We start from the raw sequence: 27,095 nt of genomic DNA, 5'->3' as shown, positions 1-27,095 counted from the left end.
ATGTTAAAATAATATATTGACTTAATCTAATTCTTGATATAAAACACACTTAAGTTGAGAGGAAGCTTTCCTTTTATGTTAAAAGGCCTTAGAACAGCATCCAGAGGACGTATAACAGTGTTTATTTTGCTTTACAAATACCGTGACCCATTGTTGCAGATGAGTGGAATACACCTCACTTGAAAGAGAGAAGCAGTGATACGTTTTATTGTGGTAAAATAATAATTTGACACAGTTCAATGAATTTGATGGAAATTAACGAAGTTAACAGTGGTTTGACAAGGTTCAACAAGTTTGATGGCAAGGTTCACTGTATTAATTACTGCATGGAGGAAATATACAGAGGAAAATTGAGTTAGCTTTGAGTCAGAATGTTTCACGTGGAGACCTGAGATGCAAAGGGCAGGGAAAACTCACCCCTTGAGTTATGTTTCATTAGTATCAGTTCAGTATGCAATCAAGAGTTACCAAGGCAAACTCAAAGACACTGTGCTATGGGGTTATACACAATACCGGTCACTTGCGAAAGATCTGCTGTTGGTAGAAGGAGAGGGTCTCTCTGTCCTGAGGAGCAACCTTGAGAGGTGTCCTAGCTCAAGGGGAGATCATGGCCATGCAACCGCACTGTTGAGCAGGGAGAGCTCCAAGACTCACTTAGGCTGTCATATTGATGGAACAAAGTCATAGTCAAATCATATGTGGCAGGAAAGGTGTGCATGAGACTCTCTGTACCCACAATTTTCTTTGTTCCCTGATAAGCGAGTCTTGGAAAAGTCACCCACTATTCATACATCTCTTGTGTGATTGGTGTTCCAAGCTCATAGGCATTGGTGCCCACTGTACCGCTCTGCACCTTTGTGCGTGAGTAGGAAGAGTTCGTGGCCTGGCTACAGCTCAGGCCTTTGCCTCCTCTGGAGCCTGTACCAAACCACTGCTGATCTGGTCAAGGGGTTGAGTGCACTTGTCATACCCAGACATGTCTCAATTTGTGACTTTTTTTGGTGGTTGGGGTGTTTGGTCATTGGACTTTTGTGGGTGGTGTTTTTTGTGGGTTGTGGTGAGGTTTTTTGGGTGGTTTTTTTTTGGGTATTCTACAAGGAAATTATCTTCTGTTGTTAGCAGTTTTGCATAAAACTGAAGAAATGGATAAGGAAAGGATTGTGGCTAATGCTTTTAAAGCGCTAGAGCATGTGTGTGACTTCTCTGTTCGGCTTGTGGTTTTCACAATCCAAACTTCTCTTCGTTTCAATAGTTGAATAGTTGCTGGGTAGCTCTCATAAAAGTAATGTCATATAAAGTATTTTAGAAGAGAAAAATATTTTATAGGAATCCATTATTTCTTTCAGAAGATTTTTTTTTTTTTTTTTCCTGAACATTTTATTTCATCTTATAACTGGGGAAACTGAGGCTCAAGGTTGTAACTTACATCAGGCTTCAGAGAGCTTAAGTGTCAGAAGAAAAGCAGCAGTGAGCAGTCTGCCCTGGCTTTTGAAACTGGCTTGATGCATCAGTGCCTAGAACTTTGTTTTTCTTAATCCCTCTATCTAGCAGTGGAAAGGAAGAGGAGCTTGAAGGCAGGAGATTAACTGGTTGTCTAATCAATGGATGATCATACCTGGATTTCACAATCATGGCAGACAGTACATGTTTGTGTGTGTTAAGGCTGAGGGATTATTAGACCTGAAAGTGTTGAAGGGTTGGGCACCTTTTTTTTTCTTTTTGGTGTGTTTTTTTAGGGGAGGGGTCAGAGGGGAGGCTCCCCCATCAAACCCTGACTTCTTGGTTGCTTGCTCCTTAGGTGTAGCACTCTTTTAAACCAGTATTTTAACTGTTCTTATCCTAAGAAAATAGCAGGAGAAAGACATGGAATTCCTATAAAATGTAGCTTGATGAACATACAATGGGTGTCTTACGCAATGGGAGGAAAAAAATCTCCATATTGTGATTCAGTAATGTCTTACAAGTGTTTCTGTTTGCTGGGCTTTTCATAGGCATTTTGTCTATTAATTTCTTTTGCCCCTTTTGCAATAGTATATGACCATGCATTCAGTTGACTTGATTTTCTGTAATGTAATCAGATGTGCCAAATGATACAAGATGGTTTGCAGTTAGTGATATATCAAGTGCTTTCTTTCTTGAAAACATACCCAGTCCCAGTTATCACAGCCTGCCAGCTCTTGTGAAAGATACAAATTGTCTTGTCTTCACAAGGTTTTTCGTTTCTGTTAGTTAGCTAACTTGTGTTGCATGCTGTCTTTTGTCTTCCCTCCCCCTGTGAAAGAGCAAAAAGATTCACTTTAGTAAGTTCAGCCTGGCAGTGTGTTTCACAAGGCAGTGGCTGCAGAACATGAACTTATCATGAGCAACTCATTATACTCTAAATCACAGTAATGAGCTTCCTGTAGTGTTTGGATAGTTTACGGGGACTGAAACAGCCCTGTGAATGAAAGAAGATAGCAAATCCAGAGTTCAGCCATTGAAAATTATCAGGTTAACCATAGCAGACTGCACGTAGGTATCATGGTGACTGGCTTCAGCCTGCTTTTCATTTCACAGGTAGAGATATCAAACTTTAATACCTGATGTTAAAGCAGAAACATCAATTAGCACATTGTTATAAATATTTACATTTCCCAGATCACAATATAATTATCCTAAGAGCCTTTGTTCTAGCTGTTGCTTAAGACTGTTGCATATCAGGTAATGTATTGCGCAGGTAATTATACCTGTAGAATACAGTGGGTGGAAGTGGGTGTGTTTAAGTGTAGTGGTTTAACTGATGAGTTTGAAAGTGTTGTAGAAAGGAAAACCCAAAAATTATCCAGTGCCCTCAAGATACACAGTTGCGCTCATTCCATCTCTTGAAAGAGTCTCACTGCATCAGTTAGAGCTCAACTGTGATTTTATTGGTACACGGTATGACTAATGGTTAGAGGGGGAAAAAGACTAATAGAGGCTGTGTAAGCAAATGGTGATCTTTTTAAAATAATTTAACAGCCTTGCTACTAAAATTATCCACCACTTCATTCCCTCAGGGGAATGTTGCTTTCATCCCAGTTTTTATATAGAAGCTCCCACATAGCTGAGACAAGGCTGAAATAGCAAAGCTTTCCTGCTAGGAATACCTCAGAAATTTCTTTTTCTGCCCTAAACCAATGGATGGAGGGATAAGATTTGTTAGTACAGTCTAGTTTTATGCAGCATTGGCATCTTTTTATGCATGCAGTGTTATTAGGAAGGCTTTTTTACAAATAACCAAGTACCTAAAGTTATGTGGTATCTGCCATTGTAATAGATGTCGTTTATTTGTAAGACATAGCAGGTGGCTATGCTGTCATTTTATTAGGCATTTGGAAACATGTTGTGGGCTGGCATAGTTTTTAACCACAGGGGCCTTGAAATAAAATCAGGCTGCACAAGCTGAATGTGCTGTTGATCTTTTCCTCTGTCAGAGTTCACTTCTGCATTAGCAAGTCATCAGGAAGAAATATGCACCAACGCCTCAGTTGCCTATGTGTTATAGCCCAAATCCATCTCCACAAGTCCCAGAAGTATCAAACTTAGTCATTGTTATGTTTTGTATTCAGAGCAAGTCACTCTTATGGGTGCAGGGGATCCTGCAGGGACCAAGGAAGGCATTCTCAATCCTGTGGCTGTTGTCCATGACTCCTCATATAATAGGAAAATGGAGATGCTGAAACAGTTATCATACCTGTAGGCTTGAAAGCACCTCCAGCCTGGTGGTTTTTATGTGTATTAAATAGTTCTTATATGTGTAAAAATGCCTATTTAAGTAGTTTAGCAATTAAAGGTGATTGATTGAACAGAATGTTTAAAAGGGACAGGAATACTTAGTGACTTAAAACAGTGAAAGGGAGTGGATGACTCTATGACTCTGATAGTTAACTAAGTTGACATGTAAGTGTTGTTTTCTGTTACTTCTGTTCTGTTGGCAAGTCTTAGGCATATGTGAAAAGTGCTCATGGTACTAACTACTGTCCTCTTTTTGTTGCTATGTACTGTCATGTAGTATTTGTAGTAGGTACCAAGTGTATGGGATTTGAGGAATGGAGCTGTTTTTCTTACAGGACAAAGTAGTAGCTTGTATAAACCACAGGAGGCAAATTGCTGAGCTAAATAATGGTTTCTGTTACAGGTTTTGGGGTTTTTTGTGTTGTGTGTTGTTTTTTTTTTTTTTTTTTTTTTGTTGTTGTTGTTTTTGTCCACACCCTTTAGTACAAAGTGTCTTTAACTGTAGACAGATGTCATCATGTGTAGCTTCCGTGTACGCCCAGGGAGTCCAAGGTGTAGCCAAGCAGCAGGATGTAGCCAGGAGGAATCACCTTGTGAATGCGGGCTGTGGGCTTTGTTCAGAACTGCTGCTCTCCTGCTGAATACTTCTGTTTTGGTTGAGTGCTTTCTGCCCGTGCTGGAGAAGGAAGAACGGTCCAGCTGGGCCTTCAGGTGGTGCTGTGTTCTTCTCCATCCACTGGGTTCCTGGCTGATGAGCCTGAGGTATGTGAGAATAGAGTTGTCCTGCCAGCTGAGCGTGATCCAGGATTCCTCTGTAAAGAGCATCCCAGGCCATTGTGATCCATATAATGTGTTGACTGTCATAAACTCTGGCCCTTCTTCTTGAGTATTGTTACCCATGCTGTTGAGGTGATCATATATGTCTGCATAATTTTGCATTTTCAATATGAGGCACCTGCAGACTTGTCAGCTAACGTATGTGCCATCTTGTGGCAGCCGATCACATTACATCGAGTTTCTCTTAAATCTGATGTGGGGAAAATCCTGTAGTTTTAACATCATGGAGATGTTCTAGCTTGCAGTTTTTCTTCAGCAGCATTTTGAAATGGTGATCGCGCATTGATTTAGAGAGCTAGAAGTGGATAAAAATTAAGGTCTCGCGGGTAAAACATCCAGCATGCTGCATAGTGTTATTTGGAGCTGTGAAGGATGGAACATGCAGATTGCAAAACCTATAAGCAAATGCTCTGTCACAAACAGCTAAAGAAAATCCAGAAAGCCAGCATATGAAGGAAATTCAACTAACTAAAGCCACCTAGGTTATTTGTATTTTGTTCATTTTGCAAAGCAAATGTTAATGGTTGGTGCTGTAAAACTGATGGTGCAGTACAGAATATTCACTCCGAAAGTCCTTTTGTTGTCTTGTGTCTGTACAAGCTAGAAATCCTGATTTTTGAGTTTTTACACGCGGAAAAGAATGTCCCAACACCTGCCTGTAATTGTGGGTGTATGCATTCCTAATGCAAAAGGTATGCACTGCATAGGAAGGTTAAGGTGGGGGGGGTGAGGGACACCCAACACATGCATATATGGAAGAAGACTCATCCTCATTGTCTTGGTTTAGATTAAGCTAAAATTTCTAACCACGAGTAAACAGAGCAGCTGGCAAAACACAGGTTTGTGCCTGGAGCCTTCCAGGCTTCTTTTCACTCAGTGCTCATCTGCTTGTGCAAGCAGAGCCCCATCCTCCCGCCGCCCTGCCAGGAGGAAGGCGCAGCCCTGGCTGCCGAGGTGCTCCCAGCTCCCCGCAAGCGTGCGGGAGTGCTGTGTTCCCAAGCCTGGCCTGCTGCAGCTGAGGAGACAACGCTCATAAGACCCTCTTTGATTAGGATGTGTCAGTGTTGTCAGGGTAACTGTTAACGGCGGCGTATCATATTTTCCTCCTCTTGTGTTATGTGCTGAATATTTTAGTGTGCTGTAGCTGGAAGAGAGCTGCGGGGGAAAAGGTGCTGCGGCAAGGAACTCGGAGCTGTGGGCTGGGATCTGATTGAACAGGTTAAGACAACAACGAGCAGCATCCAAACCAATGTGCCTTTTGAATTAGAGCTTTTCTTGAAGGTGGGGAAAGACTGCAAACCTTTTGCTGCCGACTGGATATTAGTATTTGTCAGCTGTTTGCATACTGATTATCCACAGAGGATCTATTACAAGTGCTCAAATGAACAGCCAGTGTTGCAGCTAGCAGCTAAGCAAGGGCTGCAGTTTCTTACTTTTTCTTTTTTTATAAGCAACAGACAACTGCAACATGCCTGGTGCAGTTACTGCCCTCCGACAAGAGAGACTGAAGAAAAGTACCAGGCCAAATCCTCTGGGTTTATTCACCATTAACGAAGAGGATGAGCAGCAAAAGAATGGGAGTTCCAAAATACTGAAAGGTATGTTGTGGTTCTGCAGGGCCATCAGGGCTGTGTGTGAAATACACTGCACAGGAGGTACATTTTATTAGCTCTTCTGTGTGCCTTAGAGAGTGTGTAAGTGACTGGTGCAGTTTGGCAGTGCATATTGGCACCCACAAATGCACTGTGCATGGATTGTTATGCAATAATCTGTTCTGGAGATGAAGAAAAAAAATACTTTTCAGTTATTAACCACATTTTTTTTCTGGTAGGGATAAGGGTCCTGCATCAGAAACACGTATCAGTGAATTTATGTGTGTTGTCTTTGATTTCTGTGCACTGTCTGGATGAATACCTACAAAAAAAGGTGATTCTGGGCTTGGAGAATACAGAATGCAATACCGGCCAATTACAGAAGACAGCTTTGCCAAAGACAGTGTAAAATTAGTGATACTTCCATTTGTGTGCATAAGGGGCAGCATGCCTTTGGGGGAGTGTAGAAAAATAGTGTTCAAATATGTTGACTTTGAGCAGTCTGACAAAAAACCCCAACCAACCAACAAACCTACCAAATTGTAACTGCTAAAGAAAATTATTTAAGGTGTTTAAAGTAGGTGAGTGCTGGTGGTGGAGGGATGCTGATGGCCATTGATTTATAAGAGGTCTGTCAAGCATGTGTAACCACTGTCTGACTTATATAATGTAATTAATGTTTTCCACATGGATCCTAGTGTTTAAATCCTGTTGGTGTGGCAGGGATCTTGCACCTTACAATTGAGACTAGAATTTTAAGTTTTATCATTGTATTTTTTTTATTCTTGTGTTTTTTTTGTGATCGAGTGATTCAAGTTATATGAGCACTCCTTTTTCTGGTCTTCAGGGGGAGGGAGGGTGGGGGGTTGGTTTGTTTGTTTACAACACAAATGGTAGTTTGTAGCCTCAAGACAGTGTTTCAAATTTCAGAGGTTACCATTCTACCATGTAACAGGAGCGGTTAGCAAGCATTTAAATAGCAAATTTATAGTATGTATATTTATTAGAGCTGAATAATTTACATCTAACTAGTTATTTTCTTTTTCTTGAAGGAAAGAAGCTGGTAGCTGTTAAAAACAAACTCAGAACTTAAGATTTTTTTTTTTGAGTTTGCAGCTTGTACTTTTAAACTCAGAGTAGTAAAGAACCTGACAGATTTGAGCGTTGTGATAAAATATGTATTGCTAGTCATTGTGAATGTGCCTAATGTATTAGGGTATTGTGTATATAGTTACCTGCTCTTCTGTGTATTTGAAACTGCCCATATAAAATTGAGATAGAAACTCTAGTGTGAGGTTGAGTTTTTAATGTTTTAAGAAGCATGTTACTTTATCACCCACTGGTTAACTTCCAGAGTCAACAGTCCACAGAGCTAAGAATCAATTTTCCTGGTTTTGTTCAGTGGCACTGATAGTTTCCCAGGGTAAAAGTTCTTGTTGACTTAGCTAGTGTTTCCTGCTTGCAGCAATTATACAGATGTGCCTATCCTTTGCTTCTGTTGTTATAGCTGAGATTCAATTTTTGATTATTCATTTTTCCTCCTCTTGCTGTGAAATGTAGGTAGACAAATGTGCCCAGGAGCACAGACAGCAAACTAACAAGTGCATATGGTTTTAATAAGATAAAACTTTGGTGGCTTACCTTGAGTGCTTTGAGTGACAAATAATACAGGAGGCTGTACAAAATATTTTGAAAGCATACTGATTTTCTTTTACTAGATACTTGAAATGGCTCATACTGTCTCTAGAACACCAATTATACACTAATACATGTAGTTATTTGCCCTTCTGTACATTTGAATGTGTTATCAGGGGTTGGATGGGTTAGAACTGGAATATCTGGTCATGGAGAATGCATGTACTCAGGGCGGTGGTCTCCCTTCCCTACATGGTACCAACTGAGGTCAGTCCAGTCCAGCTCTGAGCAGAAACATAAGATGTGTGATGTACCCATGTGCAGCTTCCTTGAGTTGTTAAAGTCTGTTGCTACTTTACAGTGTTTGCTTTGTCTTAGTTCTTTACCTGTCCTGTTCACTCAGCAAGCTCCTGCAGATGCTGAGATGTTTCTTTTCCCACTCTAGCACATACTGAGTCAGTGTCATCTTCATGAGAAGCGGGCTACACATCTTCATCTGCATATCCTATAATCATGCTGGACCTGTCCTTGGTACAGCTGTACCAAGAGGCCTTTGATGGGTCTGATACTCCAAAGTAATAAAGCAGCTTGTTCTTCCATTAAGGATATTTGAATATCATCACAAGTTGTAAAATAATAATTTTGGTAGTTCAGGTTGTCTTGGCCCACTAAGACTTGATTAGAGTTTGTATGAGAGTGTTTTTTGTCATCCGGGAAACAAATAGTTGTGTGGATCATAAAGTGATTAACAGTTGTGAGATTTTCTGTGAACTGATTTTGATCTCAGCATTTCTTGTTTGTGTCTGTATTTTAGTCTGAGAACTCTGGTAGACAATGAGTTTGTTCCTCCAGTGTAAACAAATAATGAAATTAAAATATTTGTCAATGATTTTTTTTAATCTGGAGATGGTTAAAAGCCCTCAATGATGTTTGTAGCCATGTGCTCCCGATACTTCATTTTCTTTGATAGGAATTGTACTCACTGCTTTTTCACCAAGTATTTTAACTTCCTTCCTCCTCTTGTCTTTGAGATAAGGAGGCCTGCATTTTTGTTACATGTCTGTATAGCAGCCACTATTGCAGGGTATTGAGGTCCAGCTGTTGCGTGGTAGAACAGTGCCAATAAAAATTACTTTCAATTGCTTCTTGCTTGTGTTAGCAGCCTCTGTTCTCCTCTCTTGTTATACAGTAATTTCAATACATACTGCACTCTTCAATTACAATATGTATGAGTTTGCAGAACCTTATTTTGCACTGGAATTGTTTTCACTTTCAGTCACAAGCAATTCTGCAACTATATCCACAGAGAAACCAGACAAAACAGACACAAAACCACACACTCAACAGCTTCAGTGTTCCCATAAAGCTTCTGTTGTAAAACAAATACTGTTTCTGTGACTGAAGATAGTGTGTGAATGTCATTCTTTATGTAAATTGCAAAGATGTGTCCAGGTAGATTAGTGTTTAATTAAAGGTATCCATCCTGTGTGTGTGAACTTTGGCCTCATCCCTTTTTTTACATTCAGGCACGAACAATTCAATTCACCTTAGTATTTTCCTGCTCTGATACGTTGATTTTTGTGCACCTCGGATGTGGTCTTAACTCTCAGTCAATTTTATGAAATTTGTAAGTGATGTCTCCTCTCCTTCCTCTTGGGGGAGAGGGGGATACCTTCTCAGACTGTTAATTTTAGAGACACAACATTATCATCATTTGAAGAGCGTAGAAAAGTTATCCAAATTTATAATCCAGAAATATTAGCATAATTAATAACTGAAATAGCTGCCATATGAGACTTATGGCAAACAAATGAAAACAAGCCTCAACTAAACTAACAAAAGAATCCTTCACCTGCCTGCTTCGTTAAAACTTATCAAGCGACTATAACTCTAATCTGCTGAGTGATTATTGCTGCTAATACCAAGTTAGACATACGTGCTTTATGTCTCTGAACAGTAGCACTGATTCTTTGTCATCTTGAAAACAAAAGGGATTTTTCAGTCCTTTGGTGCATGGCAGCGATGTTTGTGATTACCAGATTTTGCTGCTGTTGTGCGGAGGTAATGTTTTTGTGTAATGCTCATTTCAGATGTAAGGTTTGTTCATCCAGAGAGATGAGAGAGATTTTTCTAGTATGACTGTTTGTGTACTTAGTCTCAGTGTTCTGAATGTATTGGGGAAAATCAGATTGGCTAACTTTTAATTCAGTTGTTATTTTGTTGCTGTGTGTCTGTACCCAAACACAGACTTAAGATACTGGAAAGAAAAGGGAATTCGTCATCTTCAAGGGCATTAAACTGATAGTCCTGGAAACTGAAACTGTATACCTACAAAACAGGTACTGCATGGGGTGTGGAAGAGTAATCTTATCCCACACTGTGGAGTCTGTGCCTCAGGCTGAATCCAGAATGACAGCTTGGTCTCTTGCCTCCACCACACTGCACACCAACAAAACTGCCTGGGATGGTGGCTTTCCCACTGGGTCAGTAGAATGACCGCCAGTTTGTTTTGGGCAGAACACTGAGCAGCTGTTAAAGGCTGGTGAACTGGCTTACCAAAATCAAGTATTGGAGGTTTTCTTGGCAGTTGCTAGCATTATCTTGCCCATCTGCATTTGAGGCAAAGTTAGGGGGAAGAGTGGGTGGAAGGAAGGAAGGATACCAAGTCTCATTACAATGCTTGTTGCGTAAAGGGGCAGGGCAGAGAACCTGGACAGTGTGGTTACTTATCCTGCACCTTCCAGTGAGTGCTGCTATGTTTCTTTATACTTCCTCTGTTTTTCTGCTAGCCAAGGCCAGAAGAAGAAGGGTCCAAAAGTATCTGTGATTTTTCTGGATGTTTATTTTAAAATGGCTCTCCAAGTATCTGGGATGTGCATTCTTAAAAAAACAACAACAAAACTCTGTATTAATTACCTAATTTATAGCTGTTGAAGGTGCAGAAGGAAGTTGTGGCTTTTTTTTCAGGAAGCTACAAAGCTGTCTCCTTTGTAGAATTTCGCAGTTCATAGCTGTAGGTGCTGGGTAGCACAAAACAACTTATTTGTAACAGACAAAGAGATCCTAACATGAAGTAATTTATTTGCAGTGAAGCAAAGAGACTGTGCTGGAAGTCTTGAGGATAGCAGGGAATATGTCTGCAGACCAGTGGAGCAAATCTGATTTGCTCAGTCCCTCTGGCTTTCAGAGTGAAAGTCCCAGGTCTGAGGAGTTGGCTTGTATTGTAACACAGTCTGTTCATCAAAGTGTGTGCTAGGATTACTGAGAGCTTATCTATGCTGGCTAAGAATCATCTTACACTTCTAGCTCAGCTCCATAAGAAGAGGCTTCCACTGCTGATTCTAGAGGATTGTGTTCATGTATTTTGTTAGCTGTTTTTGTGGGAGGAAACAGCTTGTGATCTATTCATGTACTCAGGGAGCATACTTGAATTGAGTGTGTGGATGGCAAAAGCCCAAAAAAATACAACTAAGTCTTTAAGATATTTGTTAAAAGGAATTCAGGTTAACTTGGCATGTGAACTGAGGATAATCCTAATTAGGGAAAAGATTGAATTTTGCAAAGTAACTTTTGTAAGTAAACAGGGTCATTTGAACCAAGATATAAACGATAACAGAGTATTCATCAGAGCTGTCCATGTGAAAACAGGGTGCGGTATTTGGTTACTGTACTTGCAAGAGAGAATGCTTGTCAGTGTTGCAAAAAAAGTAGAGCTTAATTTAGACAGTTCTCAAGAAAGCTCCATATAAGAAGAAACGGCACTCATGACAAGTTGATAGCAAGCAGTGGAGTTTCTTCCTTATTCACTCTTACCACTGTAAGAGTAGTGGCTTTAAAAACCTTGAATTGGCTATGTGATTCCAACTGTGTGGAAAATACATACAAAAGCAATGTAGGTTTATGGTAGCTTCTTATGGGGAAGAGAGAAATGTGTAGCACAGTAGGTCTGTCCAAGGATCTTGACATTCCCCGAGGTCTTGTATTTTTTTTTCCCTGAAAATATAAAAAGAATACTCTTTCAAGGGGTTTATACAGTAATGTGCCATTGGAATAAGATGACAGCAAGAAGAAATGGAGTTCCGTGCCCTATCTGTACCATACTACGCATGCCTGGGTAGTATTTTGCAGTGAATAAATGAGGCTGGAGCTAAGCATGTATTTTTAAAATAAATATGTTGCAGTTAGATCCCCTGATGTTTTTGTGATTGTGATGTTGTTGAGAGTCTTGGCACTCCTGCTGTTGTTTGCAAGCTTGCTCAGAAATTGCTGCATCCATTTGCTCCTTCCGAGTTACCTTTGTATCCGGGTACCTAGAAGTCTGGCTTTATTTTTAAGATAAAACCTTTTGCTTGTCAAATCAAACTCCAGAGAAATTAATGAGCACTGGCCTAGTGTGTTGCTTCTGGCCATGAGCAAGCAATGATGGAACTCTGCTCCTTACTGGGCTTGATGAATCAGTGGTAGTACATAATTTTTCTTCCTGCACAAATTCACATGTGTACATTCTTTGCTTACTCAGCTGCCCACAGAGTCCTTTATATATATATGTGTGTGTACATATATATATTATTTTTCTTTCCTGCTTATTTAAATTCAATCTGTACAACTGGAGAACTTGTTTTTCTGGTATTGGAGAATTAAAAGTTCTAAATGGAAGCATCTCAAGAGAGTGTTGTTTTATTGTCAGAAGCCTCTTCAGAAGTGATTTATGTTTTTTAAGCCATGTTAAGGAATTATTTAACGTAGTCTACTCAACCTCAGGCCACAACAGTAATGTGGCAGGAGAAAAAATGCCACAATGATTGATGCAATTTGCAGTATTTTAATGGACTGCCTTCACTCACTGAAAGTGCATCTCATGGTGTGCTATTTTTGCAGTGAGCACTACTTGAAACTCATGAGTTTCACCTGTGTTGAGTTGAAGCATGGTGTGAGTAGATACTAATGTCTGTAGGTCAGATCTCGTGTCAGGAAGGTGAGGGAGGCTATGGGCGATCTTTAACAAGCAAATAGAAATGCAGATGAAACATCAGAAACTAAATTAAGGAGTACACTAAAACTCAGGCTTTCACATCTTGTTGCTTGAGACAATGTATTTTTCTCTTTCAGAGGAGAGGAATCACTTTTACCAAATTCTACACAAAAGTCCCATCTCATTGATTTATAGGTTTGGCTATGACAACCATTGAATATCCAGATTGTCCCCAAACCCATCTTGGTGACCTGAATGCATAGATACAGCATAACTGCTTAGTCAAGGTAGGAATGACTAGGGATAGCATGCAGATTGTTCAAATTTTCTTTTTATACTAGCAGTTTCAGAGGAGACGCACCGGAATGCAAGCTTCACTTTCTCCTCTCAATGATTGACTTGCTGATAATGGCTACAATAAAGAAAGTTCCAGTAGGCAGGTCATAGCAGCTTAACCTGAATGCAGGGTTCTCCAGAAAGTAGAATTTGTGTCCCTGTACTAAAAGGAGACAAGGGGTTTGGGGCAGGCTGTGCTGGTGGAAAGCTGAACTGCTGTGTCAGTACTGACACAGGTGTAGCTGCCGTTTGTGTGTGTGCTGGGGAACTGTTCAGTTGTTTTGAACTAGAATAAAACCTTCTGTAGCTTCAATGGGATGATAGTACAAGATTCTCTCTCTCTGATTGTCTGTCAGATTAAAAGTACATTGAAGTTTTTGTTCAATTTTATTAGTGCTGGGCAAATAGATTACCTTCTAGTTGTTCCAGATCTGTTGAAGCCCAGTTTTGCCCTTTAGCTCTGTAGAGGCAACACAGTTTTTCTCAGTGATTAGCTATGCTTCTGTAGATTTGAGTTCATGTCTAATTCCTAGAGTTTAACTGTGCAGGTGTCAACAAGTGGAAACTGGGTTTGGAATCAAGATTTTGAGCAAATCAAGCACAGGTATAATATCGGCTGAGACTGGTGGGAAGTAGTAGAGAATCCAAACCATAGAAATCTTTCAGTTGATGCCCTTCACTTAAGAATAAAAATTTAATTAGCTGAAGCACTTTTCCTTTTCTAGTAACAGTGTCTGTACAGCTGCCTTCATGGAAAGCAGGAGTTTCCTGTTAGAAGTTATATTAATAGTTGTGGATTTACAATTGGTCCTTAATCTCAGTAAGTGGTTTTCAATACTGTATGTTGGAGGCCAGATTTACAATTAGCTTGCAAGAGAAGGTGACAAGTCAGTTTTCTTAGGAGTTGAGAGTTACCCCAAAACCTCAACAACCCAGGGGAAATACTCAAGGTACTGGAAGTCCCAGAAGGACTCTATGTACTGAATTTGTAGTTTGGTTGCTGGCTGTCTGGTCTTCAGTCTTTATTTCTCTTGTTTAATACCACTGCACTCTGAATCTCCAGTCATGCCTGCTAATTGGCCTAGTCCTTCACATGGATGTTGTGTTGTTTTGTTTTGTTTTTTTCACAGTCAACTTTCTTCTGGGTCTTCCTTTCACATCTGAAGCAGATATGGGAGCAACTGTTCTTCCACAATCTGGCATGCCAGGTAAAGCTGCTCACACATCTCTTCAGTGATCTGCAGCTGATTTTTTTGTTTAGCATTGGGAGGTTGTGGAACAAAGCTGGTGCCGTTGCACACCTCTGCAGCCAGGAAATATTTGGCTGGTGGAGTTTTGCCTCAGAAGAACCTTGCTGCAGCCTAGTGCCATAGCCACCTCCTATTGCATGGTATGCTGTGCTAGAAGTGTGCTCTCTTTCCTTACCAGGAACCATGATGCCTGCTGAAGGATCTGAGGATAGTGGATGACACATAAAATATGAATGAGAATTTTTATTATCTGTGTGCTGGGAGACAATGAGGAAGAGGAGTGAGGAAGTAACATATACTTCCAAAAATAACACTTCTGCAGACTGCCTGAATTCTAATTTAATTGATGGGAATGTGATTGTAGTGCTCATGTCTTGGGCAGAGACAGTCTGACTAGTTGAAAGTGCAGTGAAAGATCCTGGACCTAAAAATCTCAGAACCACACTGTTAAGTGTGCTGAAGAGGCTTGGTTTTTCCATTCTTGAGTTGCAGATCTTTTTCAGCACAGGCAAGTTTTATTATAGAAGTGCTGACAGAACTTATTTCACACTGTTGTATTTTAGTGTACAAAGCTATCTTGTTTCTCAATTCTGCTTCAGAGGGCTTTTCAGAAAGCTGTTTTGGAAATGCAGGTTTATCCGGTTACCCGCCCTTGACATGAGAACTCATCCTTTCACACAGCCAATTCTAGCTTTTTTTTTTTTTTTCAAAGTCGGTTTCCCTATTGGCTGCGTGCTGACTAATGCACTGATGAAAATGACAACACTAAGTTTTGGCTTGTATGCTGAGACGCCATGAATGACATCAGCTGTGTCTGAGCTGGTTTTGAAGACAGAGGTGTGATGTCGGTGGAGTTCTCACTTGTTTATATTTCTGAGTGCAGTAGTGGCAGTATAGTGGAAAACAAACTGCTGAACCTTCTTGCCTGTTATTCCTTCTTAATTGTAACGGGTGTTTCAATAAGGAATGTGCATCCCCATCTTGGACATGGAGTCCACACGAACTCTAGACAATGCTACTTTCACATTTTGTATGCATTCCCTTTCACTAGAGAAACCAAAGCATGTCTACCTCAGTCTCTTATTCCCTGCAGCGAAGGAAGAAAAAGTAGTTTGTGTTTTAAAAAGCAAACAAACAAAACCCCAACTCCAAAACAAACCTCCATCTATCGATGTTAAACTTCTGTGTTTAGTTGCCGAATGAACTGCAAAATGAGAGGGTAAAGGGGTAAAGAAAAAGCAGATGGCAGTTGCCATCTGTAAACCAGAAAAGGACAGCAACAACCAGCTGCTGAGTGAGGTATTGGCAATAAAACTAGGCTGCAGACCAGGCAGCTTGTACTTGTCATTGTGCCTGGGATATCAGCATTTTGGTATGTTCTTACACTTCAAATCTGTCTTTTCTGAAATGCTCCATAATGTATTTATTTACTTTTGTGCCAGAATTTTTCATCACCAGGTTATTCTTGAGGTTAATAAACACAACTGTCAGCTACTTTGTGTTCAGTGTTAGCCTCGCTGTGACTTACCTGGATTGCTGCTGTAAACCACATCTCAGATGCTCAGTGTCACTGAAGATCATACAGAGTAGCTTGGCTTTTCACTGCACTATGTTTAACATAAGTCTTTCTACCAATAACTGATGCAGAGCATAGGAAAGCAGGGTAGTGAAGATTGTAACTCTCACACCCTTGTGTTGCTTATGGATGCCTTCTTTTTCTGTTGCAGTTTTGTTTAATCACCATCCTTACAGATTTCACTTGTTTGTGGCATCTGTGTGATGAGTAACATTTCAAGGTTGAAATATTTAGGGTGACAGTAAGAAAGGTTTATCTTCCTCTCTTGAGAAATGAAGACAGCATCTCCATGATTATAATGTGTTGGAGTTCTGAATAGACTCTCGACCTCAAGGTTTTCTGAGGTGATTTATGCTTATCTTAGCTCAGCAAACAGGCCCTGCTATTGCCTGGCTGTGAAGGGGCTCAGTGTATCTTGCTGCTACTAGAAGTTCCTTTTAACACTTGGTGAAGATTTAGCTTACATTTTGAGGAAGTCCTGTTCTTTGGTCTTTCGCTTTATACTCCAGGCTTTGATTATGGAGTTTTCTTAAACTTGTTCTAGGATTTCTTTTCAAAAAGATGCAGATAATTGCCAGTAGGAAGTTCTTATCACTAATTTAGCCCCAGATGGTGAGACTGTAGCTTTTTTCCATAAAACAAGGCAAGAAAGTTATGTTGATGAAATGTGGAAGTCTGCAGGCCAGTTTTTAGTGGAGTTGTTGGAGGTATTTTCAGATGTTTTTGACCTCTTTTGTTTGTGGTTAGTGTGTGGGTTTTTTGTTGTTTGCGGTGTGGTTATTTTGTGTGTGTGTGTGTGTGTGTTTATTTTGTGGGTTTTGTTTATTTGTGGTATGTTTTTTTGTTTGTTTTTTAAAGCAGGGGGAGCAACTATATGGCCTTGTAAGCTGGACCCTGGTAAGCTACCAAAAGCTTCAAGAAGGGGATCTGTGTTAATGGGAGAGGTTCCCCTCATCTTTTTGTGGCTGTTTATTCTTGCTTGCCCTTGTTGTGGCTCCCAGGAGTCTGATCTGACACATTCCAACCAGTGAGGCACATAAGCAGGCACCTGTTCTCAAAACCATGTAAGCTAACATAGCTTTAGAAAGAAACGAGCTAGTGAGCAACTTGATCAGGAGGTTTACTTTTGTATTTGATGTTGATGACATTTGCTTTATCAGTCCTCAAAGAGAGATATTTCTTATAGTGATGCTGTAGAATAGTTAAAGTGGGTTGGCAGAGTTACTGCATACTAAGAAATGGGCTGTTTTGTGGAGTAAGCAGGATATGACAGCTGTAGTTCAAAGTCAGATTTTCAGTTTTTCTCTTTGGTTACAAAACCTTTCGTAATACGTGCCTGTGTGGGGGTCCATTTACTTATTTTTTTAAACCCTTCGTCCTTCCCCATTCTCAACCAATTCTCTGCCACAGAATATCCAGCCTCACCTGCTCGCTTTCATGGACTGAAGCAGTACAAAAATGCAATGACACAGGAGGCCGGGAGTGAGTGAGTGCCATGAAAGTCAAGAGACGACGTAACAATGTAAACACAGAGGCATGTTCTTCACTTGAGGAAGGCTTAATTTTTATTTTTAAAGCAACTGTCTTAACTGGTTGTACAATCACCAGTCTGTTGATTAACAGTCCTTCTGAGACCCGTGTTGCAAAGACTGCCTTTTCACATGAAAATTCTAGTGACTTAGAGAATAACTGGTGATAAATATCATGTCTAGTAACATTTACAGGAACAGTCTCTGCTTCTTTCTCTGGGGAGGGGAAACTTGTTTTTGCAGGACATCCTGACAATAGTGAGTATAATGAGAGCTATCCTGTCTGACTCAAATATTGCAGGCTGTGTAGGGATTATTGAATATAGTCTGTAGAAAAATAGCCAGCCAATGATGCTGTGATTACTTGTGGCTGAGCAACAGTGCACCTAATTTCTACTCTCTGCACAGCATTTTCTCCCTTTCCGTTGTCCCAGCTTCCTTCATTGACCTGTTGCTTGAATGTTCTTTAAATTAAAACTGCATTAATTATATACGCCAAAAGGGTTTCATATGTAATATAATATATCACAAACACGTATATATGTGTATATTTATCAGAAAATTATTTTTTACAAAATGAGAACAAAATGTTTTCCCTGTAAGCCTTTTGAGAAGACTATGCTAGCTGCAGGTGTTAAAAGATGTGAAATCACTGTCTGAATATGTTTAAACTTTCACTCTGTTGTGCTCTTGGATCTTTAAATGGCAAAATCCAATGAGATCTGGCTTTCCCATTATGTAACACACTACTGTGCAATTCTAAGTGCAGAAGCCACCTTTCAAATACCCTTATTTTGTGCTGCTGTAAAATTGTGCAATGCTGGATTATGTTTTATGCTTTGCTTTTTAAAGGGGGAAAAATAACATGAGCAGAATAAGAAGGGTGTTGGTGTTCAGAATGCCTTCAAAATTAATTGGGACTTTCTGCTGAAAGAGAAGTTAATTTGTGTTGGATACAACTCACAGCTGAGGAAGTGAAGCATTGAGGCTTATGTTAATTGGCAGGGGGGCCTTTTCTGCTGTTTCCCCTGTGCTGTACTCTCCATGGCCTGGCAGGGAAGGGCCAACATGAGCTGTAGCTGGTCAGAGCTGCTCAAGCATTGATGCTTGCAAAGTTGGGCAGCTTTGATGGGCTGCTTGCATGGTGTGTTGGTTGTGGTCCACTGAGCTCTGCCTTTCACGTGCCAGTAGAACCAAAAGTTGTGTGTGCTGAGGTGCTGCTGGCCAAGCAGATGGCGGAGGAGGTTGCTGCCAGGTTGATTTGCTGAGCAGGTCTGCTGCCACCGCTCTGGATTGCCTATTCATGGATTTGATGAGATGTAGATATGTTGGTTGTTAGTCTTTTAAACAGATTGAATTTCTTTTGGTAAACATTGCAGATGCAGTCCTGCCAAGTCTGCCTAGAAAATCACAAATAACTGATCAAAAATTTGAAAGTATTTCCATGCCCTGTCCCACCCAGGTAAGGCATCATAACATTATAGTGTGGTTTGTGATTTTGGTGAAGTATACGGGCTAAAGTCTTTTCATCGGTGGTGTTTGTGTAAATGTTCCCACTGTCTGTGGGTACCTTTGGGGAGAAATCTTAATATCAGCTGATCCCCAAAGCTTTCTGCATGCAAGGATTGCTACTGTACCAGTGTTCCTAATTCCAAGCCTCTGTAGCAAAGTAGTAAGCAGTGCTGTGGTAAACTGCTTAGCCTGAAAGCAGGGTGAAAGTTGACTTTTTTGACATGGAGAAGCCTTTCTTCCAGCATCTGCCCTTATGCAAGCAGGGTAGTATGCCTCACCCATGTACTATAATAAAAGTGTATTGCAAGGCATCATTGAAAAATATTCCAGTACTTGAAGTCTGATTATGTGAGAAAGAAAATAGATAAGTATTGCGAAGGCATTCCCCGACTCCCAGGTAAACAAAGTAGGAACACTTATTGATGATGTCTCTCTTCTTTTTAAAGGGCTATTGTTTCTAAACAACTAGTGTGGGAAGAGGTTACACTAGAGATTTCATCACAAGCTTTGGAAGAATGAAACACAAAGATTGCAGACATTGATTCTGTATCCTGTTCTTGCTCTGTTAAGTCAAATACTTTCCTGCTAAGAGAGTGGGAAAACCCTAATAGACTATTGCCTGCAGTAGTTAATGCTACAAATAGCTGAACACTGAATTTTGTAGTCTGCTGTCACAGCTGGAAAGGTGTCCTGTGGTATCAGTTGAAGCCCACCAATTACAGAACTGAGGTACTTCAGGTTTTGAGCACTGAAAAGCTAGACTTCATGTGTGTTCCCTTCCCATAGTCTTTAAAACCTCTTCCAAAGTCTTTTAATGAAGCCTTCTCTGAATAGGAGTTGAAACCAAGAATTAAAAAAGTGTATGAGGAAAAAACTAGGCTTACTGACCTTGAAGTAGCTAAAATATTTCATGAGGTAGTTGTAACTGGGTAGTCTGATCTTTTCAGAGCTACAGATGTTTTGCATGACTGTAATCCTGTCTTATGTAGTTGTAACTCATGAGTAGCGCAGATCTCCTAAGAAGAGGTGCTGTGTGTGGGGAATGTTAAAGTATATTGGGCAAGAAGATGCAAGATAAGACTTGTGCAAAACCATTAAAAAGGCTGGGCCTACTTTGTCCCTGTTGTAATTCCTCTGAAGTGAATTAAATTGAAAAAGTAATGAATCTGACCACCTGTTTTCAGGCTTAGAGCACTTATCTTTTTGTCTTGGTAATGGACTGAAAGCACTTACCATCCTGTTCTGGATCTCTGTGGCTTTACTGTGTTTTTCAGGAAAACAATGAGTGGTCTAATTCTTGCTTGAAAGAAAGAACCATACAGTATCCATTTCAAAGAAAGAGACAACTTCCAAGAACGGGTATAGTTGTAGAGTACCTGAAACTGCCTTGAAGGAATTGGTGCAAATTTCTCATCGGTCTTTAAATCCTAGATCTGTTTATCTTCTGAAGTAATGATGGGTCTATACATCCTGCTATCACATTTAGTTAAATCTCAAAATAGTAGAACTATAAGAAGCTTTATAATTTTGCACTGGAATAATTACTTGATCAAAAAAATCTTTTATTGGAAAGTGGGTCATTATTACGTTCTTACAGAAAGGGAGTCTGGAGCAGGGTGCTTGTTGAATGGTATGAATCATCCCTCCCCTCAGCCAGGAATGAGCAACATGGGCAGGACTGTGGGCAGTGCTGCTCCTGCACAGCCTGGTATTGCTTGTGTGGAAAAACAAAGGGCTTCAGTCCTGAAGCGCACAGCCTGCTACTTGTCATAGGATTTAACGGAGAAATAACTTGAGTGTCAGACACAGGGAAGACAGGCGTTATGAAGGAGTTATTTCTACTTTATTTGTATTTTTTAATTTCTGAAATCTTGCTTTTTCACACTTGTTTCTTTGCTGAAATCAATACTTACCCAGGCTTCCTAGAAGGTTGCAGAGTCTGTTTACTTGGTATAGTGTCTGTTTGTGAGCTACTAGCTCTTCTGACTGATGCTTTGAGTTTGCCTAAGATCAAAGCTGCATTTATGAGAACTGGAGAGACACCATGCTGGACTAGGTACAGATTCCTTGGGTTTGTTCTTATGCTATTGGCAGTAAATGGCTAGATAGTTTTGCAGCCACACTATCAATTTGCTGCACTGCTTAAGCTGTGGAGACCTGGGACTGGATTTGACTCTATTGCATTTATTGTATTGCAAACAATTCATCATGAGCTAGAGAGAGAGAGATAGAAGTGTTAAAATGGTGGATTGGGAATGTCATCTGGTGTGTACAAAGTCAGCACTTCCAAACACAAAAGCTAGAAGTGACTGTACTGATGCAGTTAGCCTGTGCCTTAGAGACAGCATCACAAAAAAGTGGTACACTCAGTTCTTTCACGTGTAGTCTCTGAAGTCTGAGTTATTTAATAGTGAACCAGATCCAAAAGTTATTGGCTAGTTTTGGAAACTTGGGAGGCTTTTTGGTTTGTGATTTTTTGTGTGTTTTTGGTTTTTGTGTGTGTGTGTGTGTGTGTGTGTGTGTGTGTTTTTTTTTGGTTTTTTTTGGGGGGGGGTTTTTGCTTTGTTTTGTTTGTGGCAAGTATTATACTTGTGCAAATCAGGCTGCTGCTTTAAGACTAAGCTTTGACTGCAGCTTACTGACTGCCTGAAATAACACTTTGGGGAGCAATGAGGCTACCTACTCTTGCTACTAAATCAAATACTGAACTGCTGCATGTCTGTTCAGGCTCTATTCACTGTTCCAGTAATTGCTTTGTTCGATAGTGTGGCTCTGTGTTCTAAATCTTCACAAATTCCTCATTTAAGAGCTGTTTCCTCAAAGAGTTGCCAAACGTACAGCTTAGCGAAATGCAGAATAGGTTGTTCCTTCCACAGCATTTTGTTCGGTAGGAGGAAGAGGAATAGCTTGGAGGAAATATGCACCAGCATGCAAGTTGCAGTTCCTGACAGTTCTCCCAGAAAAGATGTGTAGGTGTGTAGTTACATTTAGAAACAGATGCGCTTACAACAGAAGTGAATGGATAGTGTTTCAAAAGGGTGTGTGTACACCATGGTTAGAGTAACTACATGGGTAGAGTAACTACATGTATAACATCTTGTGACGCTACACTAAAGTGTTATTTTGCAAAATGTGTGTATTTCCTAAGGAAAAGAGTGTAGCCCCTGAGCTGTTAGCTGAAGTTTCCATGTCTTTGCAGTAATAACATCCTAGTGAACCAACTTTAGCTGCTGTAGCCTGCATTTGTGGGAGCTCCAAAATGATGGTAGTAAATACTTTTCCTAACACTACTTAACTGCAAATTATGGCACTTCAAACTTCTGGATTCTGCTTCTGATTTCATTCTTATTAATGAAGCCTATGTACACTGTTTGCTTAATGCTGACTTCTTGTAACTGAAACTTGCCTGGTTTTGCTCAACAGTGGAAGTCATGACTTTCCTGACAACCTCCTACTGAAGAGTTTATCTGACATTGCTTAGTATATAAATGTGTGGAATAACTCTTAAATTCTCTCCTCCTCTAGCACACTGGGTAGGAGAGAAACAAATCTCAGACTTGAGTGAATTCCCTCATATCCATTTTATTAATCAATAAAACTATTTTTTATGTTTTTTAATATGGATTCTGTGGATATAGAATTGCATAACACTTTACAGTAGAAATGCTTAAAACTAGACTTATACCTTAAGGCTCATAACAGTATGGCTGAAGGAAGTTACTTTGCTAAAACTCTGTAATCAAATGTGTAGTTCTGGGTTAATAACAATGATTATGCTGTACATTTGGGTTACATTTTGGGGCACAGAGGGCTTTTTTCACCACCTAATGAAATTTCTCAGACTACCTGAGTCATGTCCAGGCCTTGTTCCTGGCAAATGGTTCATGAGGACTCAAAGATGTGTTGTTCCTGTTCCTGGAATGGGAACTGCAGAGCACTTCTGGTATCCATCAGCTGCCAGCTTATTCCCTGGCTGTTCTCTTCTTTTGGCTACACTTCTGCCTTACACAAGTTGTTTCAGGGTGGCCATGGAAATGCTTAAACTTTCAACAAGGGCAGAAGGGATCTTTACATTGTTCTTCTTGGTCTGAAGCCATTGCACTCAGCTGTTTTTAGCAAATGCTCTTTGGAGTTTGGGGAGTGTTTATAACATGAGAGACCTGCTCTCAGAGTATCACTGCTATTATTACATTGTTCTCTTTGGTGTTTATATACTAGCTTGCTCTCACCCCATGTATGCAGTTGAGGGCCTGTGTAATACAGGGAAAGGAAACTTTTATCAAAGCATTAAAACAAAAGAAAATAAGCTATTAAGATTCAGAAAGCCTTTTTTTTTTTTTTTCTTCTTTTTTTAAGAAATGAAGAAGACTGTTTTTTTAGGGAATTGGATAAAGGAAGGACGGAACTCACAGTGGGCCAGGAGAAAAGCCAACAGTACAGTCAAGGAGCCCTGTCCACTTATTCTCATGCCACAGTGAATTTTGACTTCTACAGAAAAAAAAAATAAAATAGGTTGTGTTATAGTGTTATTACTTCTATGGGTGGGTGAGAGGAAAGGAAATTACTACTTTTCCAGATTTTAAGGAGCTTTTTCTGTTAACATACTAAAATAATTTAATGATGACACTGTATCTACAGTGGAAGCATATGTCTTATCAGGAGAGTTTTCAGTCCCATGTGGTTGCCTCCTGGTTACCAAAACAGAAGTAATGAAAAATATAAATATATTTTGATATGTAAGAAATGCAAAAAAGAAAAAAACAAACAAAACCAACCAACCAAAAAAAAAAAAAAAAAAAAAAACCACACAACAACTCTGTACATGTATGAAAAGTAACTGATGGACTAATTTATTATGGAGACATTTATAGACACAAAGGAAAGATTGACACTTCTATTTGCAGTTAATTCTGCAGGATTATACAGTTCACACAAATGTGAGCATTGTAGATTTAGAGGGTGGGGGACCAAGTTCCTAAATACTAAGCTAGATATAGTAGCTATATATATGTATATATCAGTGTCTTCTGATTTAGTACTTGTAGACTGAAATATGAAAATTTCACTTGAACAGTTTCCTCCATGTACAATGTTTTTAAGAAACCGTAGATTCTTTTACACACCTTGCAAAGGAGGCAGAGTGAAGGTCTTTGTTAAGACTTGGGAAAACTGTTGTAGTGAATTTCTCTTTATTATTTAAATGTAGGGTTTAATTCTTTGGTCAGTGTAATGAAAGACCCAATGAAGCAGAGGTAGACTAGGGAATATAACTGATGATGGAATCTCCCCCCAAACCATTTTTCTGCTGCTGTTTGGCAGCACTAACTGAATTACACTCTTTTCAGGCAGTTTTAAGATTATTACATACCAACCTACTGAAGTTTTCTTCCTCAGGATAGGCTGCGGAGTATATATTTGAATTTTCAGGGATTCTTTTGGTTTTCTGGCACTTGCATTTTCCCCCAAGCAGTCTCCCTCTTTGTGAAGACAGGTTAGAGCAGAAACAGCTTGCTTTTTTCACATGTGATCCCCTAGGCGTACAATAGCCTTGTCAGAAATGCAGAATGACAGGAGCATCAAGTCTTGCCTGCCACTTGAATGATTTCTTTCTTTTCTGTTCAGTGCTTTCTGTGCTGAACCTTCATAGAAATAGGTCTAGGAAGTTAAGTATCAAGCTATAACAGCAACTTGCTCATTAAATACTGTACTGTTGTTGTATTATTAATTTTATAAAGACTTTGATGTAAGCTGATATTTACACTTTCAAGGCTGATGACTGTACCTCAACATGTAGGTCTGTAAGACTGTCTTAGCTAACATGAAGTTTCCAACCCTCTGCTTTCTATTGCATTGATCTCAGGGTAAAAACAAAAACAAAACACAAACAAAACAAAATAAACCAAACAAAAAACGTGTAATCTTCAGTGAGAAGAACAAGCTGGTAGTATGTGTGTTTTTTTGAAACGCTGGGTGGTTCGCAGGCAATGTAGCAAGGCCCACCTGCAGAGCTGGGCTCGTGAGGGGTGCAAGGCATGGGTGGATATTGCTCTTGTGTTTTTCTACTGCTCATCTGGCTCAAGGTGAAGCCTTGCCTGCCAGTGTGGGGCAATCCTCTGCTAATCTGGAGAAATCCATTTTGTCTCAGTCAGTTGATATAGGCAATGATCTCTTCACTCAGACTGAGCTTTCTTCCTCAGAGGTGACTTGGAGGGTAGCATTAGAAAGACAGGGCGCTGTCCTCTCCGCTGCAGAGCTTAAAGTGTGTTAGCTCTGGTCACACTCAGTATTTTACTGAGAAAAACATACACTTGTTGTCGTTAGAGTGGATCAAAAATCTGTTGAAAGTAAATGCCTGAAGTTTATGACTCTCGGATGTCACTAGCTTGTTAGTTCATTAAACACCTTACATTACTGCCACTTTATCATGGCTGTGTTGTTTGTTATTGCAGTGCTGTAACGCTCAACTCCTATAGTTCAAGATGCTGCCTTCTGACATGCAGGATGGAGTGTTGGAATAGTGGGGAAAGATAAATTGTGGATGAACCTGAAATTTGATGAGGGATTTGAGGGGCTCTGTCTGGCACGCTGAGCCACAATCTATCTTTGATCCCTCTGAATACTTAGTACACTGATCTTTACTTGTTTAACTCTTCCAGCTTATAGTATTTTACCTGATGTAGAGAAAATGTCAACTGGTAGCTTTTACTAATCTCTGCAGAAAGAGTAGGAAGAAACCACATTTAAAATATACTTGAGAAATCAAATAGGGGAAACATCTATTAAATTTTGGGACCGTACTCTTGTAAAGTCAACTCTGTATGATGTTTCATGGTTAAACAAACAAACAAAAACCACACGCACACAAAAAAAATTTACAACTTTTTCTTTGCATGACCTTTTCATTGAAAACCTGTACCAAGTATTTTAATACACCCTTTTCCTGTTAGGTTTTGTGCATATGCACATGTATATTCCAGCTTTGCATGGAAACAACTTTCAGATGACTCTCACTTTTAAACTCAGCTAAATCATGTTTATTAAAAATTAACTTCAAGAGTGGAAATTCATCATCCTCTCTGTCTTCAGCCCTGGCCTATTGTGACGGTTAGTGCCAAACCCTTCCTTGCAGCAGGGCTGCTCAATCTTCATGGCCTAAATGTATCTAGGGCATTCTGCAGCAGCTCTAGTACACTGGCTATTTTTGGCAATGTAGCTTTTGTCTGGCAGTAACGGAGAAGGATGGCATATGCTCAGTGTATACATGCTGTGCTTGTGACTGATTTAAGGGTGAATGGTGTGGTTTGTTTTTTTTAAAAAAAGTGTATCTATCTATCTATCTATTTATTTATTTATTTAAAAAAGCTCTGTATAATGTTAGAGCCCATAAAAATTTAAAATGCTTGACTGTGCATGAGTTTTCATTTTCCTTTTTTATGTAATTGTGTGCTCAGTGGACTGTGCATCAGAAAGTGAATTAGCAAGTTAATTTACCCTACATGTCAGTGACAGAATAGCTTTTACCTCCCGAGGCCATGTGATCTGAACTTGAATGTGAATGCATTGGAATACACAAACACTGCTTTTTATTTTTAGAACCATTGTAGCAGGGGGGTGGTTTAACCTGTTCTCTCCCTAGGTTATTAATTCTGTTTTACAGTGGGTGTCAATGGGGGCTTTTTGGAACATGTTCTGAATGAGCTTGGTTTTGTTTTTGTTTGTGTGTTTTCTACACTCCATGTGCTGTACCTCAAGGGGGCTACTTGCAGAGCAAGTTACCTGCTCATCATCTGAACAAGGATGATATAATTAATTAATGATAATTAATCTTTAGTATTCATAATCAAAGATAATTAATGCTTACACTCTGTTTTGAGTTTGCAACTCAAACTACACAGTGTTTAGCAATCTACCTCCCTAATATTCCATAAAACCTACTTGCTTCAGGCTCACAGCTTCACAGGAAGAGCTCTAGAGCTGTAGTTACTGTTTTCACCATGGAGTAGCCAGGTCCCCAGCAAAAATTTGGGCCCAGTTGTTCCAATTTTGTGGCTGGAGGAGAATGTTTGGATCAGCATCAATAATTTGAATAAATGAGATACTAAA

General features: G+C 39.8%; 1 protein-coding gene across 20 annotated transcripts in view; it reads left to right on the top strand.

The window, feature by feature from the left end:
* Window positions 1-27,095, top strand: part of MAP7 (microtubule associated protein 7) — a 119,513-nt gene that overhangs the window by 8,529 nt on the left and 83,889 nt on the right. For 9 of the 20 annotated variants that reach the window (XM_065057096.1, XM_065057100.1, XM_065057095.1 and 6 more), the window contains exons 2-3: window positions 6,042-6,188; window positions 14,256-14,333. The exons of 4 other annotated variants lie outside the window; for them this stretch is intronic. In XM_065057096.1, the coding sequence (XP_064913168.1) occupies window positions 6,042-6,188; window positions 14,256-14,333 (225 nt within the window). Of the gene's footprint in view, window positions 1-5,628; window positions 5,663-5,732; window positions 6,189-14,255; window positions 14,334-27,095 lie in introns of those variants that run through there. 7 more of the 20 variants (XM_065057101.1, XM_065057103.1, XM_065057106.1 and 4 more) reach the window with 4 other exon arrangements.

Source organism: Columba livia, chromosome 3, assembly GCF_036013475.1.
Source record: "Columba livia isolate bColLiv1 breed racing homer chromosome 3, bColLiv1.pat.W.v2, whole genome shotgun sequence".
Lineage (NCBI taxonomy): Eukaryota > Metazoa > Chordata > Aves > Columbiformes > Columbidae > Columba > Columba livia.
The sequence above is the reverse complement of the archived record's forward strand: the minus strand, read 5'-3'. Positions and strand labels throughout refer to the sequence as shown.